This window comes from Notothenia rossii (genome assembly GCF_949606895.1).
Source record: "Notothenia rossii genome assembly, chromosome: 4".
NCBI lineage: Eukaryota > Metazoa > Chordata > Actinopteri > Perciformes > Nototheniidae > Notothenia > Notothenia rossii.
The window spans coordinates 77444098-77465574 of record NC_136902.1 but is presented as its reverse complement, the minus strand read 5'-3'; the positions used below and the strand labels follow the sequence as shown (position 1 = coordinate 77465574).

The 21477-nt window shown below is 42.7% G+C and overlaps 1 protein-coding gene across 1 annotated transcript in view; it reads right to left on the bottom strand.

The window, feature by feature from the left end:
* The window catches only part of arhgap35a (Rho GTPase activating protein 35a), a 59335-nt gene that overhangs the window by 11592 nt on the left and 26266 nt on the right, over window positions 1-21477 (bottom strand). The window contains exons 2-3 of the mRNA XM_079679246.1: window positions 7118-10954; window positions 2070-2208 (exon numbers count right to left, since the gene is read on the bottom strand). Of these exons, the coding sequence (XP_079535372.1) occupies window positions 2070-2208; window positions 7118-10840 (3862 nt within the window). The 5' untranslated portion in view covers window positions 10841-10954. The remainder of the gene's footprint in view (window positions 1-2069; window positions 2209-7117; window positions 10955-21477) is intronic.

The window sequence follows — 21477 nt, the reverse complement described above, 5'->3', positions numbered from 1 at the left end:
ACAAACAGAGACAAACACACAGAGCTTGCTGACGAGAGGAAAGAGTGAGAGATGAAGGAGGGGAGGGACGACGGGTACTGCAGGTGAAAGAAATTGAGAGAGCTGGCGATAAGACGTGGAGAAATAGAAATATGAGTTCGGGAGGAGATGAAAAATCCAATGTGACATGTGAAGGTACTCGTGGAGACAGAGGGAGAAGGATGACTGGAGAAAGCAGTAGAGGAACAAGGGCACAGGAGGAGAGGAGGAAAGGCAAAATACCAAAAGGAGGGAGTGAGAGTAAGAAGTGGAATCATCCTCATGTGCACCCACACTGTTGTGTATATGAACGCATATTAAACCAGTTTGTCCTTCATCCAGAACTAAGTGCTGTGACTGCTCCAGTTAACACCTGAACAGGGCGAGGTGAAATCTAAAGCGATGGCTTGTTATCTAGAGCTTTGCCCCTATACTCCCTCACAGAGGAACACGCTGGATGTTTTGTAAGGCCACAGTGATCCACAAGTACAGAGTCTTTAATCAGGGCAGAGATTACAGTGGAATGTATTTGCATGCAACACATGCAGCTCACTTTAAGGAAGGTCATGAAAAGACACTTTTAAGCAAGTCATTTGCACATTTTCTTTGGCATTTATTAGATGTATAAACTAAGTATTTATTGTTTCTATTATACGGTTACTTTCATCAATGTCATGTTCTCCGTTTGTTTTCAAGAAATCTGGGGGTTGAAGCAACCTTGGCGGACTTTACATTTTTTATATATTGACATATATATATATAAATGTTTTTGTATGCGTGGTCCTTAATTTAAGACATAATACTAGTAAATAATAAAAATAGTCTAGAAATAGTCAAAATAGTCTAGTTGTTTTATGGCTCCTTAATGTCTTGATGAGTTGGTGGGTTCCTGTTACAGTAATCTAATACTAGGGATGCAGTACTAAGTAGGGGTCAAATAGACAGTACTCACACAGATCTTCCAAATAGTATCAGTAAATGCTCCAGAAAACACAATTAAAGAGCTAACTTAACAATATTATTTGAGGTGTTTCGCAGTAGACTCGTAGGTGACTGACTAATGACTTTAGTATCTAATTCATTATTACAGGATGGCGAAGATTAAACAGACGCATACAAATATTCATGAAATACTCTGCAACCCTGACCTAAGCCCCTGGTTTAGTGTAACAGCTGGTGGCAGACTGACGGGAAAGCTGGCCATCCCGGGGCAGGGGGGCCCCAGCAGCGCCTAGCAGGGGGTTAAGCATCTGGGTAACAGGGTAGCAAGCTTAGAAGCAGCTATCTAACCACATCTATACTCCATCTATTCCCAAAGAGGAGAAGAGAATAGAAGAGAGGCGGTACTGGTTTTGTGGAAAAACCATAAAAAAACCAAGAGCAATTCAAACATTATGCTCCACAACAAACGTATTTGTTTGCTAAAATTCCCCCTTGGCTTTTATTATCATCACATTGATCGAAATGAGGCTCCGACTCATTTGAAAGTTTACAGAAAGTACCGTAGCCACTGGAAACAGAAGCCAGCATAATCTATATGAAGCTTTACTCAAACCAGTTTGGGAGTTGCCACAGAAACAATTTCTGTGTAATATACATTTACAAACAAGAAAGAGGCTTAATCCAAGGATTTCATCATACCTCATTTTGCTTTACTTTTAAGAGACAACTATTTAGGCTATAAAAAAAGCATGTTTACAGCACAAAATGCTTCACTTCTCCAGAGGTGCTTACCTATAAAGCCTACAGCTCAGAAAAGCACTACCATCTATAAAACATGCACATGGATACAAAGGCTGCCTGTGATTTAAGGAGTACCACAGAATCACACTCTTAGCAATGTAGACCACAGTATTATCCCCAGGGAGGAAGATTAAGATAAGGAAACAGAAATAAGAAAATGAAAAAAAAGCTCAAAGGACATCTAAAGCATAGAGGCACAATGATAATCATTTAAACAGGTAACACTTAAAAGAATAAAAACAAAGGCTTGTTCGGCATTTGATGACATTAAGCATCTCTTTATAAGTTAAAGTAAAACAGATTCTTACCTGTTGTTTCAATAAAACGGATGCACTTCTCAATGAAGACAGGAATTGGCCTCTCAGGACTCAGGACGGTGACCAGAGGCAAACCAAAGTAGTTGCTCTCGGGTTTTGAGATGGAATGCCTGGGTTTAGCTCGCGGTTTCTAGAGGAAAAAGAACAAGAGAACAAATACAATTGGTTGGTGGTCTCAAGTTTTGGATTTAACAGAATTTGAGTCCATTTCACATTGACACTGCTAACAGGCATTCATGTCTAAGATTAAGCTGAGCCTAGAGGCCTTGTACTTGAAATGTGTTTTTTGTTAGTATCTACTTCAGCATAAAAGATGAAAACACACATGCACACACACCCATCCTGCACATTCTTTTAAAACTGATAAGCAATCAAACATTCCTGACTTGAATCCTGCTTTGTGCATACATGAGATATGTATCAGTTGCTTCATCCCTCTGGTCTCCTCATATTTACCCTCCTTCTTTAGGCATTCTGTGTTTCTCTATCTCTCTCTATACTGCATTGCAGCTCTAAGATAATCAAACTCTGTTATTCATTGCTAAATTAATTTCTCCTGTTATTCTCCTGTTAGGAGACCTGTATTTCACTCCTGCAACATTCCCTGTCTACCTTGGTATGGCTGAAGCATCCGCACTAATTGTACTGCGATTTAATGATGTTCAGGGGGAATGTTTTGAAGGCCCCTGAGGCCTGGATCAGCCCCCTGAGGCTGTGCCCTGGCAGGCTGGGTGGCGAGGCAGGATGCATGGTTGGCTAGGCACACAGACTGTGGGAGCAGTGCAGGCCTGATAGACAGACACAGGAAAGAAGCAGATGAGGGCTCATTAGAGAGAAGAAACCCGGCGTGCCCTCTGCTCCAGATACTGGCCTCACTGCTCTCCACCAAAAATGTTCGATAGAACATAACTACATATTCATTCCCAACGAAGCTCAAGAAAACAAGCGGGAAAACTAATAAAGACTGAGACTATCACTGGTCCACCTGGACTATTTCGACTCTACCTTTTGTTTGAATATTTAGTAAATACATTCAGTTGTTAATCTACACAATATTTCAGCTTGCTTTTGGAAGACTTCCACCTTAAATCAGACCAATATTATTGGCCAATATGTGGCTATTCCAAATACACAATCCAAACTGCCTCTTTTTAGTTCAGCACAGCTCACTTTGAATATAGTATTTGTCATATTTTATTATATTTTTTCTACTTATTCTTCTTTCTGAGTCTTTGAATGTTCCATATATACCAAAGCAAATTCCTTGTATGTGTAAATCTACTTGGTAATAAAAACAGATTCTAATTCTGATTCATCATTATCAGTAAGTATGTCAGGAAATACCTACAAGATATTGAACGGGAAATTAATTAGACCTTCTATTGGCGGCATTCGTATGTACGTTTTGTCTTGAATTATAGTTCATTTTAATATATAGTTTTGTTTAACATCCAAAAATCCCTGTTAATACTATTATGGTAAAATCAGCCGTTATAATAAATTCTATTGTCTAACTTCAAGATATATTTAGTGAGTATATACTTGTTGACCTTAAAGATCTAGTATCACCCAGGCTCTTTTATCTAGGGGGGTATTCTATGATAAACTGTAGGAAAAGGGAACTGTTGCTACTCTCGCAGTCATTTGGGTGCTTAAGTGTCAGGGAAACAAAATGTGAAAGATAACCCAAATGACACGAACTGGCATTCTGGAAAAGTTACATTGAAAAAAAGACATTCCAAGTAAATTAGCAATTGTTGCCCAGTTATGTAAGTATTATGAACTGATGCCCAACAGGAATTCCTTTACTTATCACTTCCAACGAACTCCCCTGCTGCACTGACTGATACTTCTTTAATGCTCCCTTCTCAACCTAAAGACATCCTTATACTTGTGACAATTAGCTGAACATCTGCATATTTACAGTTGAAGTATTTATTCACATACGCCCAACACACCCATGTGGGGTTTGTATTGCATTAAAAGGTGTAGTAATAATAGTGAAGCTACAAGACAACAGCCTCTGTGGTGATAGAGTTGTACTGTCATAACTCACTGCCAGCTTGATTTTTTTTAGCTCCAACGTAGCAGCTCATCATTTATTTGTGTCCCATCATCCTGACTTTGTGGTATCTGTGGCCTATATCAGATTTTTTTTAGAAGCATTGTCCCCCCCCCCTCTCTCTCTCTCTCTCTTTCTCTCTTAATGTCTTATCCCCCTGTAGTTCTGCCTTCTGGACACTCCTTTTAGTTGCTGACTGAGACAGGATATGTTGCCAGCGCTGAGAAGACAAAACAGATCTCTACCACAAAAGACAAACAAAACACATCCTTAATAATAACATACAGACATTGTGGTGAGCGTATACATACACAGTGCGCAGTAGGATGCTGAAACACTAAGCCGCAATACAAAAATAATTTTGGTTCTATCATAACTCATTTCTCTCCGGGAAAAATTAAATTTTTGCTCCTCAGTTGTGTTTTCTCCTTTGATTGTGTCCCTCCCTCTAGTTTCTTGTATGAGGAGGACACTACTCTGGAACTAGGTGACTGAGGAATTTGAAGCATTTCTCTTGCTGGCTGAGGAGGTTTGAAAAAAGCTGCAGGAGAAAAGAGGAAATGTTTCCGGCCTCTCGCTGAGGGAGGGCAGGCGGGACAGAAACACAGTTGGTTATTGCCTGAGGTAAAGGGAGTTTTGAAGCAGGCTCAGAGTCTAGTTTCAATTATTTGGTACACAGCACCCTAAGGCTCTGACCAAGAAAGTGTTTACACTGCATAAACCTAAACTTTCACCCTGAAAAAAGCAACTGAACATTTGACTTATTGTTAACCCTGACAGGACTAAGGAACTGGTTCCATACCAACCCAGAGTCACTGTTAAAACACATCTCCCTGAAATGGCCAAATAAGTCAATACCATGCCAGTTAACCTGGGGGGATTTCAGGCTGAGCGGTATGAAAATGGACTCTTATCTTTGAGACAGCTGCTTAGAAAAGAGGTGATGGAACTTGATCGCATTGTTACAACTATATTCAAGCCATAACGGCCTTCAATGCAGCTATCAAGATCCCAGATCTGCTGTAGGGCACAAATCCGAAGCACAACTTAAGGTAATGGTAATCCAAATTAAATTGGCTTCTTTCATGGGAGTTTGTTTTCAAACAAGGCTAACGATGTGTCACATGAGATTTTATTGATCCCACTTGCCCCCCCTCAAAGGGCAGGGTCAGAGCACAGGGTCGGGTAAAAGTCAGAGCTTGTATAACATGGGGCTTGAAGTGGTTTGTCCAATTCATTGGTAGTTTGTTCTAGAGAAGGTACATTGAGTACACAATATCAGTAATGGAAAAGGAAATAACTTGGTTTAGGGTAGCTATGTGAGTAGACGGGCTTCTCGCAGGTATTTGGACATCACAGTGTGTGAAAACATTAATCATCCCGTTCCTTTTCCACCATACTGACAGCCATGGTAATTATCACAGACACACAACTTATACAGCTGTAACTCCTATTCAGCTGACACTTCTGCGCCACGCCATGTGTGTGAATGAGCAACATACCATGCTGATAAGCCTAACAGGGTAAGGTTAAAACTATGGTCACAACACGTGTGAGAGACAAGCACAGAAACAGCCAGCAGAGAGGTAGACCGAGGCTGAGGCTAGAGAGATATGGGGTAAACATAATGTGGCGAGAGACTAAGAGTGTGACAGGAATGTGAGAAGCAGAAAGTATGAATCCGCAAGAACACACAATCACTGTGAATATGAGCGAAATAAAGGAAGGAATCAAAGAAAGCCAAGCTGACGATTGCTAACAAACATCAGGTAGGATTTTCTGTGAAATGGCAAGATGGGTGGGAAGGGGGAGTGATGGGGTGGCATGGGAAAGGGATTCCCTATATTTTTTCTTCCGTTTTTTTTCTTTTTGTATTGTCTATATAATTTGTATCCGTGTATATAAGTCCCTTTTGTGAGGGAAAAAAACAAAAACAAAAACAATAAAAAGTTGGTCACAAAAAAAAGAAAGCCAAGCTGATCATTTTGAGTGACCAGACTTGACATGTACTTTCATGCAGTCCCACAACTGTGAACAGTACAAAAAACAAAAAAACACTGCGCTAACTAGATGGCGCTGATGGCAAACAACAGATCACTAACGGCAAATACACTGTCCCTTTGACAAATGATTTGTAAACAATGCAAAGTTGTTCTACTTTCAGGGCTGGTTTTTATTCATTAGATTTAAGGAGGTCCTTTGCTCAGATTCTCTCAGATCATTTGCATGATCGCATTGTTTCCTAAACAGCAGGGCTGTTTACAACTCATTTGCTGAGCTATAACATGAGTTTTAATTTGTCTTCATGAACTGCTACAGGGATAATTGTAAGATGGATGTTGATTTAAAGTTTTTTTGTTTTTTTTAAATGTCAAACATCATTATGCCAGCTCTTTAATGGGAGACTTGATTGAACCATGGGGATTTACACATTAGCACAAAGTGATACAATAGCACAGTGCATAATGTGGCTCTGTCACTATTCATTCAGATTTTCATTATTGTATCGTGACTGGAATTGTCAGCTTTTTCCTCTGATTATGTGGCTACTTTAGAGAATTTCACAGAGCAGCCAGGATAAAATATATCTTGCAATATAACATGCCTTCAGAGGCACTCCTAAGGTATGGCATGTTTTCACTGAGCTTAGCCGCAGAGAGTAAAGAGATTATACTGAACTCATTAGTTATTCCTCGACTTTAGCGATAAGCCGTTACCCACTAAAGAAAACAGGTATTGAATCCCAGACAGCTTATTGTGCTGAGGATTATGGGCATTTTATCCATTCTTTCTATAAACAAATATTTGTATGTGTGTGTGCCATTAATTACAACAAAATGTTCGCTAGTTACAAAAGTGACACTTTTCCTGTGCTATTAAAAGGTTCCACATTTGAGATTTAAACTTGTTTAAGTCAGAGGTGAGACTCATACTTTACATCATTCATATCTTACAAAACAGATGGAAGCACACTAACCTTTGTATTTCTGCGCAGGCTCTTAAGAATATTTCTCCTTTTGGGGTCCTCAATCTCCTCAATCGAGTTGTCCTTTTGGGCTCCTACTTCATCTTGGCAAGCCTTGGGTGGACCCCCCAACTCATCATCACTGCCAATGGAGAAGCTTGTCCTAAAGCTGCTGAACTTGCCAAGCCGTTTGGATCTGTCTCTGTAAAGCTTAGGCTTTACACCGATGGCGGACAACTTTCTCCTGCGCTCAAGTGAGCTGCTATCGGCCTCGCTGTCGGACCCATTCCCCCCAGCACTGCCGTTGGAGTGGCCTTTGTTGGAATTGCGGATGGTGATAATCTTGCCCTGTGTGCTGTCATGAGGGACAGAGTAAATTGTCTCTTCTTCTGAGGGCCGAGGTTTGCTCACAGCATCCATGGGCTCTGCATAGTCTGAGGGGTCATAGCCACCATCGCTACCTGGAGCCCAGGTGACAGCTTGTGGCAAGGAGCGGCGGTTGGTGCCACCCTGCTGGTCCATGTAAGGGCCAAGGTTAACCTTACGTACAGGCTTCGGCTTCACTTGTGGAGGAACCTTGTTGTTCAGCCTGTTCTCAAATGTGCTTAGCTCAGAAAGGACAGAGAAGGTGTCACTCGAGTCCAGATCAGGTAGCTTGAAGTTTCCAAGGTGGGAACTGAGACTGCCATCCTCCCTCAGGGGCGATGGGTCGATATCGTCCTCTGAGTCCATAAGAATGTTAACTGGACTAGGAGAGCCACAACGAGGGCTGATGCTCTCATTGGTACATGCCTCAGCCACATTATCATACATGTGTGTGGCCTCAACAATAGTGCGCTTCTCTATTGCCTCTTTTAGGAAGGTTTGGAAAAGGTCTATCTTATGAAGCCCCCCTACTACCCCACCGTGTCCACATATTACTGTGTTAAACCTGGCCTCTATTTCATGGGCCAGTTCCTCTCCCTGACTGACCTGCTCCTTAGCTGACTCAGAGTCTGACAGCTCCATTTGGCTCTCCCCTACTGCTAGCAACTGGACTGGGATGATGTCTTGGACCTCACACAGGAAAGCACATAATGTCTCCATAGAGGCCTTGCGGCGAGCTGAGTAAACTGCAATGTAGCCGTGAACTAGCTTGGTTTTGCGGAGTGAGAAAGAGGAATGAAAAGAGAGCAGTGACAGCTCAATGTTCAGCCTCTGACCTCCTATATTGAGTTCCAGCAAAACAGATGTGCCACTGCTTAGGCTGGCGGCAGGACGACAATGCTGAGGTAAAAGGAATGGAGCAAGGAGCTGGTCTATGTCGTAAGTGTCTCCACACATCAAGCACATGACTATTCTCAGGTCTGCCTCCAGCATTGGCTGGGACTGAGAGTCTCTGAAGGCAGAGGATGAAGGCGGTGAGGGAGGGGAGATGCTCCCTATGCTTCTCCTTGATTCTAAGAGGCCCTTCAGCATCTGGTTGATCTGCCTCTCATTGACATTGCGACCGTAGCTCATGCCTGGAGAGGCAGGGTCCAGGTAGGAACACTGCAGCTTTCCAGCCACCTGCTGCCCTTGTTGGATAAGAGTCTGAGCTGTCTCCCCCCCAATATCCCCAATTGACCCAACCCCTCGCTTGGTGACCAGAAGGAGGGACAGTGGGAGTTGGGCTAAGCTTTTATCCCTTTCCCTTCTGCTTATAGTTGACTCCCTAAGCCTCTCTAAACTCTCAACAACATAAGAGAGGGATTCCTTTGAGTTGTACAAACACAGGCAGCCATGCGGTGTAAAGGTTGGCGTGTGGAACGAATTGACTGGCAGACGTACGTTGCCCTCTATGGGACGGAGGGCTAACTCATAAATCTTGCCATCTAGCACGTAGCGGTCTTCACTGGTGCACATGGCTCTTATCTCATTTGCCATCTCTCTGGCTAGCCCATCTTTCCCTAGGATGACAAGATTGATCCGTTCAGCCCTCCCCAAATCCAGTCTTGTACTATCTGATGATGGGTAGCGAGTAGGGAATCTGGAGGCCAGTATCTGCTCGATCTTACTGTCCACACAGTGGGGGCTGTTGGGACAGGTGTCCTTTGTGGGGTGGTAGACAAAGTGGATATGTTTCAATACCAGAGCATCCCTTTCTGCCTGTAGCTTCTGTAGGGCTTTAAACCTTTGCTCCTCACCCAACACCTCCTGAATGGCTCCCATTTTCTCTTTACTTGGCTTTGCGTCCACTTCCAGCTCATAAAAGAGCTCAGAGTATTCAAGGAGCAGTTCCTGAAAGTCCTCTTTGGCTCTGTCAATGATTTCCTTCTGGTGTTTGTTGTAGATATCCAGATATTCAGCCTCATCAAGCCACTGATAAAAGTCTTCATTCATGATGAAGCTTCGGGCCTCCTCCCAAGGTTTCCCTGGTGTGATAAAAGGAGAGACACTTAGCTTCTCCTTGAACTCCCATCTCATCTCTGCCCGTTTGCGCTCATTTCTGAGATGCTCCAAGTGGGTTTCATAGATGGCTTCAGCTATGGGGGTCTCCAGGAGGTCCTGCGGGATCCGGTCATCGTCCATTTGATCAATGTGTGGTGTGGTCTCCCAAGGGGTGTCGTCGAGCACTATAAACCATTGGGTGAAATCTCTCTTTGTCTCCAGGACTTTCTGAACTCCAGACCAGCTCAAGTGGTCTATCTCATCCAACTCTGGTAACAGTACAGAGAGAGCCTGTGGCAGAGTACTTAGATAGGCCTTTCTACGTTTCTCTATATGGTCTTGTTTAAGTCTATGCACATGCTGCTGGAAGAGCTTCTTGGCTTTAGCTGTCCCCTCAAGGAAAACATAGTCCTTGTACTCAGGAGAAGACTGCATGCGGCGACTGACTGCTAGCCACGTCTCATTGTGGTTCTTCACAATACGGGTGACCAGCCACTCATAGCGGTCTTTGGCAGAGGCAATCTGTTGACTCTGCTGTTTTAGTGCCTCAAAGTAAGGGATAATTTTGGGCTTTCCCCTACTCTTGTCGATTAGCTGAACCAGTGTTAGAAAGGCCAATTCAACATTGACATTAGAGCGTGCTGATGTTTCTACCACCTGTAGGTTTTTCTTTGCCAAGGCAAAGGTGTGTGAGTCTTTAATATAGCGCTCAACTCCTTCATCGCATTTGGTGAGAACCAGTACCACAGGTTTCTTCGTTTTGGCTAGCTGGTTGTACAGGTTGGTGACAAACTTCATCTGGTCCTCAAAGCTACGGTTCATACCCCTGCTTACATCCACACAGAGTAAGAAGCCATCCACCATAATTTTGCCTTCAGGCATCTGTTTCTGCTCAAAGTCTTGCTCTAGCCCCAGCTGATCTGTGCAAAAGTACATCAGCTTCTCAGCTGAAGCCAGCTTGGTGGACGCTGCCCTCTTGATGTACGGTTGGAGCGCCGTGCTTCGGTGGGGCTGGAACGTCTGATCATCAATGAACTCCGTCTGCTCCACCACATTCATTCGGCATTCAGGCCCCTCCTCCAGCATCCGCCCAGCCTCTCCCCAGAACAGGAAGTGGTCATTGTTCACAACACGGCCTCCAAAGTCACTGGTGCTAAGAACAGAGGTGTGGTCTAGGTGGAAGTCATCTGCACTTGGCCGGACAAAACGGTTACATAGGCAAGACTTGCCCACGCCGCATTGGCCTTTCTCCTTCTCTGTGCCGGACAGCCCAAGCACGACCAGGTTGTATATGGGTGCCCGGACATCTTGCTTTTTGGCCATCATTATAGCTGGCAGAGGCTCATCCTGCCATGCTGTTGCTAGCTCTAGGGAGAGGAGACGGCAGCCAGGGAAGGAGGTTTCCCATGCAACAGGAGCTCACTGGGATGTGGTCTGGTCCTGCATGATAGAGAGAGAAAGAGAAAGGGGGAGATATAATTAATCAAGTGAAACAAATAAATAAAACATTCCAATGACAGGCTTTATTATTCGAAAGCTATTGTGTCTCCCATCAAAATTCCTAATGTGTGCCTATGTGCTGTTAATAATGTTTAATCTGTGATCCTATTTCTCCACTGAATATTTCCTGAAAAGATTGAGGTCAGTGGCAAAGCTGCTGGAATACTGCCCATTATTTAACTCAGCTGTAGCTCAGTACAAGGCAATTCCTCACCATTTAACTCATTTCATTTTTATACTGCCAGGATTGCATTGCTAATAGTGGTGCCTTTCACATTTCATTCCTATGTTCGTTGCGACTCAGTATGTTTTTTGGCTTATTATCCAGGATCTAACAGTGTGGTTAGTTTTCTCACAGCCAGCAGCAGTAGAAAGAGAGTTATGTGGGGTTTCACTATCGCAGACAACAGACTCATGAATGTGCATACAAACCCATGCACACACACACACACACGCACAACCACACATTTGTGAAAACAGGCACACTAAGCTCCCTGCACCCCAAATGAAAGACACACACAAGAAGATGAAAGCAGATAAGTGTTCCAGAGCTAAAGTTACTAATTGGCCAACTAGGGAAAGCCATCTGCAATTTAAAAAGCTGCACTGCCTGTTGGCTGACTCATCTCCATCAAAAACATGTTTTCCTGCGTTTCTCAAACACCCTGCAAACAGATCAGAGTTGGCTGGTGTGCCATCATTAATGTCTCAACATGGTTACCTACAGTTAATGCAACCGACTGCTCCCATGCTGTCAAGAAATAGTACATATAAACATAGATAGCGGCTTAGTTGACTTGGCAATCACAGTGTTATTTAATCCATCAGTAGATCCGAACTAAAACTAAAGAGACATGATGAGGGATGTTCTTTAAGGAATGGCCTTCTTTGACAGCGCAATTTGTAAGGAACAACAATTCTCAGAGACAGTTAGAACACAGACTTGCAATATGAGCCCACCCCCTGTCATAAGTGAGGAGTTAATGTAGCAAAACAGACATTAAAACCACTATTAATCATGAATAGCTCTTTTGACAGAGAACACAAAACCAGACAAAGCCTTCATTGCAGCTGAATTGAGTATGTCAGACAACAGAGAGGAACTTCAAAGCTCAACACTGCGAGACTAGAGGGGGAGACAAAGAAAGGGAAACGGTAGGAGTAAGAACTTACTATAGTGGAACTCAGTGTAGATAAAAAGCAACCTCACACCTGCTGTCTATCTACTACTGCATACACTGTACATTGAGTTTTTCTTGAAAGCTAAGTACCACTAAGCAAAGTTCAAAGCTTGACAGTTATAGCAAAGCCTTGAAATCCTGAGTCTCACTAAAGAAAATTACAATCAGGCTGTGAATTAACATTACAGAGGCAAGACCTCCCCACTGCTGCACCAGGTGTATTACCAAGTGCCAGCAGAAAAAGGGGAATCCATATCAAAAATTATGTATTGTGTTTTGATATTTATAGATGAAAAATACATGAAAAATGGATCAAGGCAACCAGAGAAAGACCCTGCTCTGTATTAAAATGTGGTGTTTCTTGTTCTCAGCAAGGCTTGATACATTTTGGAAAGATATATGACCTAGGAATCATGGCTATTTCATTGTCTTCTTTTCAAGACTCTTTTTAGTATATGTACTGCTTCTATTGTGTGCACCCACAAGTCTGACATCAGGAACACATCTAGTTGGAAAATGATGCAGTATATACAGCTTTGACTAGATGAAAAGAACTGCAGATGTGGCATCTATAGAACTGGAGTGAGCCGTTTAGGACAGAGCACACCTACTGTATGTCCTAAACTAGTAATGTTAACATTGAAGAACAGACACCATAAAACAAACAAAAATGAGTCACAAGAAACATCACATGCTGCATCTGGTTAAGGTTTTTGCCAAACTGTATGCAGCCTTTTCATAATAATTTGTATATGTGAATCATAATCATAGATCATACAAATGTAATGAGATCCATAAAATAGATTTATCTGACGTCTACAAGGGCCAGTTTTTCCTCCCTAAATACTGCAGTGTTATTCCAATCTTGCAAAGCAAGTGTCATTTATATTGTTTCTTTTTAACACTACTCAAACACAAATGCACAGAACTGAACAGACATGTCGGCAGGAGTATTACAATGCAGATCATGTTATCAGTAGTTAGCTACTGTATATGCTATATGGGGTACTTTCCGAATAGTCCAATAAAGAAAGAAAGGATTAAATGACCAATAGGATCACCTCAAGTACATATCAGTCTCATCATAAACTGCATTCTAAAAAATTGTATACATTTATTTTGTGAGGTAAACAAAAATAAATGTGATAATCAACAGTGTCAGCACTGATGTGTGGATGTAGGTGTGTGTATTGTAATTGTTGTATTTATTATCATGACTTGCTCTTATCTGTATTGAGTGATGTCATCTATTGTAAATATGTACAATGGTATAACAATGTTGTGCAATTTTTATTATTGCTTTTAGGATGTCAATCACCATCTGGCAAAGGGACTATCGATGAAAACTAGCCTTTTGGCTAATTCGAGTACTTTCACATGTTTTTAATATGTTGATTAATGTACACTGTCCACTATTTTAAATAAATCAATTCAATTCAATTCATGTTTGAGCTCTGCTACTGCAAAGTTAGCTTGGAACTGCTTTCCTTCGCAGACTGAACTGTAGTGACATGCTCTAGGTAGCGACATGCTCTAGGTAGCGTAGGTAGTCTACTGAGCTGACACAGGGTGTTAAATACAGATATGCAAGAAGCCATGGTGCAAACTCGTATTAGCATAAATGACCTATATGGGCTCACACATAAAAGGTGCACACATGCACGTGCATTCACACAGGGACATTATCCTATGTAACATCCTAGTGATCAGTGTGTCATGTGTGAAATAGGTCATGTTTGTGACCAGCTGCGAGAGTGTCTGGATTAAAAGAAAATCAAGCACTCCTAAAGTCCCTATAGACCTCGAGGCTAGCCAGCCTCAATGCTCTCACAGCTAACATCTGCTGCATTGACCCCACCTATCTTTTTTCTAAGAATGTTCCTACGAGTGTTCCTAGTGTGTGCCGTGTATGTGAATCTACAAGTTCATACACATTTTGTGACTAACATACTCACTGTGGAATGGTGCAGGTTATGCATATGGTGTGTGTGACAGAGCTGTGTCATACTGTACAACAACCAAAAAAGGAATGGCCAAGAAAAGAGAAATAGAGAATAAGTGAAATAATGATAACCATTTTCCCCCACTTGTGTCAAAGGGACATGTCGGTGTGAGAAACAGACAACTCTGGGTTCAGTTTTAAGTGATATGATGATGCATTGATTTAAAACATAGAATCGGATAATGGAAGAAAATAATATGCCTCATGAGACTGACTGCCGTGTCCAAGTCAAACTGACAGAAACATGGAATATATATGACATTACAACGGCACAATTCACGTTGTTTAAGCAGCCTTTCTAATTAACAGTCTAAGTGCTGACTTTCATACACAATAGATCTCATTTAGGGAATACATTTCCTCTTACCGCAGACCTATAAAGACACCACTGCCTGAGCTAACCTTGGTGCAACAGTCCAGTTGTCGAGCACTCAGGCAGTCTCTCGGTTCACCCCGAGGCCTGGTGTGTCATGCGCATGTCTGGCCACATACCAGTGTCTCAAGGCCCAGGGCTGTGTAGGGCCGAGGCAGAGATAGGTTAGGGCCTGCATTGCATCTGCCTCTGACCCTGAAACATGAGGGTAAGCAGAAAAGGAGAAAGAGTAGGAGGTGGAAGAAATGCAGGAAGGAGTGTAAGGCAGTGGGAAGAGGCGGGGGGACTGAGAGAGGGAAGTTAGTGCACATTGAGAGGATGGGGCTATAGAGAAGAATGGTTATGAGAGGAATGGGAGAGAGGTCAGTGGCCTGGGTCATGTGAGCTGCACATTGGAATCCCCTCAGGGAAGAGGGGCAGGGCGTGGTGAGGCCAAGATGAGTTAAGGGTCAGGGTCTGACCCGTCACATCACTCTCCCCCTGCCTAATCACAAACAGCATTACAAGCAAGACATACCTAAATACCATATCTCCATGTCCTTGTTGCTTTTTCTCCTTCCTTTCTTCTTTAACTAATCTTGAAAACAGTCAAAACACACTTAAGCCAGCAAATCTTGCCTAGAATGAACCTTCCCTTTCTAGATCACTGACTATCTCAAGAACAAGAGAAGCCAAGGAAGATAGTATGCATCTGTAGGGCATTGGAGTGCAGCCTGAAGCTAATCCTAGGGTGGCAGGGCGTGAAGTTCATCATAACACATGCTACAAAGGGCAGCAGGGAAGAGCCCATCAGGAGAGAAATCACAGCCTTCACAGGGTGGCTGCATTCATTTAATTACAGAGCAAAGAAGAGTCAGCAGCCACGGACTCATTTTCAGTCAGGCCTCTTTTGTTATAGAAATATCCTTATCACTTAGCTTAATTAAGGGAAGAGTTCACAATGACTGAATGTAGTATGTGAAGATCCAAGTCATGAAAAGCAGAAGGAAATTATGAATGTTGCAGGGCAGGGGTTTATTTTTTCTAATTGTATACAAAAAGGGGACTGATATAAATCCAATACATGTGTGGGTGCTTAAAGATATTCAGTGATGAAGATCCCTAACACAATAGCAACACTGTCACATATTTCTTAAGTGGAGTAAAGTTCATATTAAAAACTGAGTATAATTGTGGAAGCCAGGTTTCATGGTTTCCCAGCATGCCCTCTGGTTGTACAATATTCTACACTCAGGAAGGCTGGGAGTTGACAGAAGCAGAGGTCATGAAATAGTCATGAAGAAGTGTGATGGTGATGATGATGACAGAGAGGCAGCAGGGAAAAACTTTCTCACTCCCGTTCTCTCTAATTCACCAGGCTGGCTATCCCTCCCTTCCCTTCAGTCCAAAACATGTTGCTCCTCCCTTTTTCTTTCCTTCTGCATGATGCAAGGTGGCAACCACTCGTACTTCCGCTCTTCCCTTTCCTATTATTATTATTTTTGCTGTCTCTCGTGCGCTCACCCACAGACATTACCCTCATCATATAGATTTCCCATCTCCATCTGTCAAGACATTTTTCATCCCTGTCTCCAACACTCTATCCAACACTTTTCCTCCCCCTTTATTCTACCCCTCTCTGGAGACTTGTTGTCCATTAGTACAAGGGTTCTGGGCAGGGGATTGAGCTGTGGCTAGCTAGAGGGATGGTGTTCTACTACTTCTACCTGCAGTATGAGTATAAACAGACAGATGAATGTACCGAATAAAACTAGGATGATGAATGTGATATGTATGCTGATGAAGATAGACCAAAACAATATAACACAAATGTAAAAAGCGTATTTACTGGTGCACACACAGGCACAAACAACTGTTCAAAGGAATCTGCCTGCAACCACATTGAACACACTTTACATAAAGAGCTCTGTGGTGCGGAGTATTTAGAGTTCCCACTAAATCAGATTTCATTTGTCTTTTCTACAAATGTTGAACACTCATCTATCATTCACCAAACAGGAAATACAGATATCCTCACTGTTTCCTTCTACTGTCTGTGTGTGCACACGACATTAATGTATTTATATGTGTCCAACCAACAAGAAGAAAATACTTACACTAACAACAAGAGCACAGCATGACATGATAATACATTCGCTGCTGCTTTGTGTCATGTCATACAAAATAAATATCTGAATAGAAAATATGAATGCAGCACCAAAACAGCCACCACATATCCAGGTTCTGATCCAGAAGAGCTGGTCAGTTGTGACTTGGATTAGAGACACCATGGATAAGCTACGGCTATTTGCATCTTTTCCATTTGCACGGCCTCAAGTGGTTCTCTCTCTGCATTAGCATGATCCGATGACATGGTGATATAACCTCATGAAAAAGCTCCAGATTACACATCCCTGAACGGCTGCTCTATTTCACACCTGACATGTGCACACAGGCATAGAAGAAACACATTTGTGCATTTAGTTAATCATTAACCGTTCCATATATAATACTGCTCAATTTCACAGTCTGTACATCTGTCTGCTAAGGACTAGTTTTTGAGTTTTTTATAATCTTACGTGAAACTACCATGAAGCCTGGCTCTCTGCTATGAGTTCATTTCCACTTCCTCATTCCGCCTGGCACTGTAGAGATAGACTGCCACTTACTGACAGACCCCCTGAGAAGGGAGTGGACAGACAGACAGAGGGAGGAAGGATGCAGGATAAGCGAAGAAAAAAAGAGGGACAAAGACTGTAAACAAACAGTCAACAATGAAGGGTATCGGGAATAAGACAAAAGGAAGAGGGTCGAGAAGATCATATTCACTGCCTCATCTGAAATTCAAGACTGTAACTGAACAGTTTAAGAAACTGAGACAGAGGAAAGAGAAAGGCTCAAGTCAGATAAAGACATGATCTTGAAAGAATGGACAGTCTATTTAGAGTGGAAGGAGAGAGCGGTAAGGGCAGAGAAGGAGTGTGTCACTGTGGTTTAACCTCTTCAACTGCACCAGAAGGCCTCACTGATAGCACGGCTAAATATAATGTGCTGGAAACATGGACAATGACAGCTATACATTTGAACTACCACCACAGAAATCCACTCATACAACCACACAGTCACAAGTTTGGCACCTTTTTAAACAAAATCCTTTTCTATCACTTTATTTGTAACATTGTGTAACGGAAATCATTATTATTTGGCTGCAAAATGTACAATAGTAACTTGGTTTTGGGGGACCAAATACTGCTGTTGTACAATTTGAACATGCACTTGGAGTGATTTTGTCCAGAAATGCACTGTTCAACAGGCTAAACAAAATAAACAACAACAACAAGTGTTGCTTTACATGCACGGTCAGAAAGACAGACAAGCCTGTGTTTCCCTTTGGCACAAAAGCTCATCTGTGGGCCTCTGCTCTCCCTCCCACGTTATTCCCTCTGCCAGGCTTGAACTGCCTCACTCCTCATTTCTTTCAATGCCCCCTGGCCCTCGTCTAATTCTCACTATATTTCCTGTCTTCCTACGTCTTAGCCTGTGTCTGCTGTGCTCCGTGTCTCTAAGCTCTGTGTTCTCCTGCAGTAGTTACTAACCTCGCGGCCCAGCCCCTGTCAGACGAGCAGACTGTCTGCTGGCGATATTAGCATACATCTGATCCCTGCTCCCCAGCTAGAAGGCTTGTCAGCATCAGCACAACTGTGTACACACATCCCGACATCCAATACAGCTGTCCTGTCCTCCCAGCAAAACTCGATGCAACAGTACAAACAAACAGCCACAACGCAGACAGATATAGACCGTACACAAATTTGTCAGACACTCAACAGAAGAGGGGGGGGGTGCTTGCATACTCTACACACAGACACACATACACGTTTGGTGGTTAAATATGACATTAGTTTTTTTAAGGGAGGGAGATTTGGCAACGTTTTTTTAAACCCAGCGGTTTAATCTTCTGTGCCAATAATTCACCTCAAATCAAACTGCTATTGTAATTGGTTTTACAGCAATGGTGTGTGTTTGTTTCATTTCAGAAATGGGTTGTCCCTCATCTTTCAATACCGAGAGCTGAATGTCATTTGAGGAATATTTGCATTCCTATGCTGGCTGTCGAAACAAACTGTTACATTCAAAATGTCGGTGTTAATATAAAAGTTAATGTCTAGGTAGTGCAAGTTGAACATTGCTTTCAGCACATCCTCCCTGTTAAAGGGCGCATGTCATGCTTTTCCGGTTATTACCCGTCCCCTTGTGTGTTATGAAGGTTTTCATGCATGTAAACGGTCTGCGAGTCAAAAACCCTCAAAGTACATTTTGTAGCGAGTAAAACTCTAACACAGAAAAGACCTGTCTATGCTGCCCCAGAATGCCTCTTTGGAGATTTCTCTTTTTCCATTGTTTTCTTCCTGGGTTCTCTGACGTGTGAACACCCAAATCAACAACAAATGACCGGATTGGCCCAAATATACCAATCCGCGGAGCACCTCACACAACAGGATCCCTTGGCTAACTAACAGGGAGTCCCCAGAGACTTGCATAGAGCTCCCTGAACGCTGGTAATAGACGAGTTGGGATCGTGGAGAAATGCTCTCCGCAGACCCATTCTCACAGCGTTATAAACCTTTTTCTTACTCAATATCAAGCCACACTTATTGTTTTTACTTCGGCTGTTAGTGTTTGTGTGTGCTCAGGCTGAGTTTCGCTTTGTCTGGCTGTATCGCCGACCCGGAAACCTGTCCGCTCCTCGCAGCATCGAGCCTCGCAACGTCCCGACCAATCAGAGCCCATTGGGCTCACAGGGAGGGGGGGGCAGGAGCTCCAACAAGCCGTTTAGGACAGAGAGTGAATAATCGTACTTTACAGAGATGCTGTGAAACCAATGTGATTTAGAAAATTGCACAATTTAAATCTATTCTAGTAGACCTCAACAATGGAAATATGATCAGTAGAAATGGCCATGACATGGGACCTTTAACAAATCAAAACAGACTTAGATATAGACAGGATAATAGATTTCCTCAATAAAAAGAACTCATAAACTTTAAGAAAATAAGTTGAGCTCTTATACTACTGAAGAGACAGTTAATTACTGAACAGAAAGTGAAGCATCTTTATTTCCGGACTAACTACTGTAGATAAATCTGCACGCTGACCTTTCGGTGGAAAGGCTTCATGTAGTCAGAGAATGTCTTGATAAAAACACAATTCCACATATCTTACATTTTCAATAACGTGTCTCAGTGACTCGCACAATTATTCAACACCACAATTTCACTCTAGAGAAAGCCATTCCCATAAAATACAATGATTTGCGAGTGACAGATCAACTGGCATTACTTTCAATTGAATTGTCATTATTAAGCCATTTTCAGTGGAGCGCTCATCCCTTGCTAGAGTGGGTGTCTAATAGATGAGCTGGGTGTGTTTTCCAGATGGTGGCTGAGACGGGAAAGCTGTGCACACTCGCAGAGCAATGCTGCTGCCACCAGAGTTTCATTTGTATCACTTTATCTACTGCTGTGAGGGTTGATGGCCAGACTCACGGCACAGTCTTGACTGTAACAATTACTTGATTGCAGCCAAACAGCTTCCATTGTTTTGCATTACTATGACGGAAAGTGTCCACCTGTGTCATTCTCATGCAGCTTCCAGCTATAGACAGGTAGTGGAAGCATAGGGGAGAGTGACTAGTGCAAAATGGCTGCTGCTGTGACGAGACAAAAACTGTGTGTGAAAGCCAAAACCCTAACCCAGGTGCACATTGTTTTATATCAATTAGAGGGCCATTATCAAACTATAAAAATACACAGGACTCCGAAAGACTTTTACATTTGAATATGTATAACTCTAAAGTCAAAGCAACACAATAATTCCCCTCTTAACTGGCTTTCAGAATAAAAAGGGTCATGTTGCCTAAGTCTATCCACCTGGGCTTGTAACCCCGAGGCTTTGTATATAATCAGGTGCTATGATCCCAACAGGGAGATCTACCAGAGATCACCCAAACTGTTACTAGGTGACAGATGGTCATCACACACAAAAACACCCACACCTACACCATATGCTTCAACATAGATACGGCACATTTTCCTCTCTCACACACTCATGCCTTTTGACTTGCCTGTTCTTTGTTAAAATAGAAAAAAGTAATGAATGATTTTGCCTCTTCTACACTTTAATATCCAAGGCTCCTAAGGCTGCAGCGAGTGCAGCCACACGAGGACGATAACGGAAACGCACCAAAATCGTTATCAAAAAAGTCTTCCGTCCACACGCAATAGGCACCAGAAACGTGTCCATCCACACGAGACAGCTCGAACCGCTGGAGACGCTGTAGTACATATGCCGGGCCTGTAATGGCGCATTTCCACTACAGGGCCTCGCTCGGTCTCGCTCGATATGGCTAGGCCTCGTTAGGCCTTGTTAGGACTGACTCACTTTATGCTGCGTTTTCATTACAGTTTAGTAGCTGGGGCAGTAACTATAGTAACGCAGTGTAGGCGGAGCCGTGACGTCATCTTCAATGAGAACCACAGAAAAACAACATCAGCCGTTAGCTGTTAGCACTCAAGCTCACAGCTCCTCATATCTGTTCAGAATCTAAACAAAAGTTAAACGAGTACAAACCACAGACTGTCTATGTCATGGCGAATACAGTCGCTGGTTTATTTATGTCTGTATAGGCCGTTGTTGTGAGTGTGGACGGTCGGAGCATATAGTGCGTTAGCTTAGCCGATCTCCATTTAGAAAACACGCATTTTAAAAAGGTTTTTCGCCTGCCGTCTGTCTGCAGACTTGTCAAAGCATTAATTCATGGTTTTTACTAACCGGTATCAGTATGTTGTTACTTCGGAATCATTTTGAAACGTGTATTACAATTAAATCACGGTCAAATGTGTTTATTTTGTTGTAGTTGTAGCGCAAT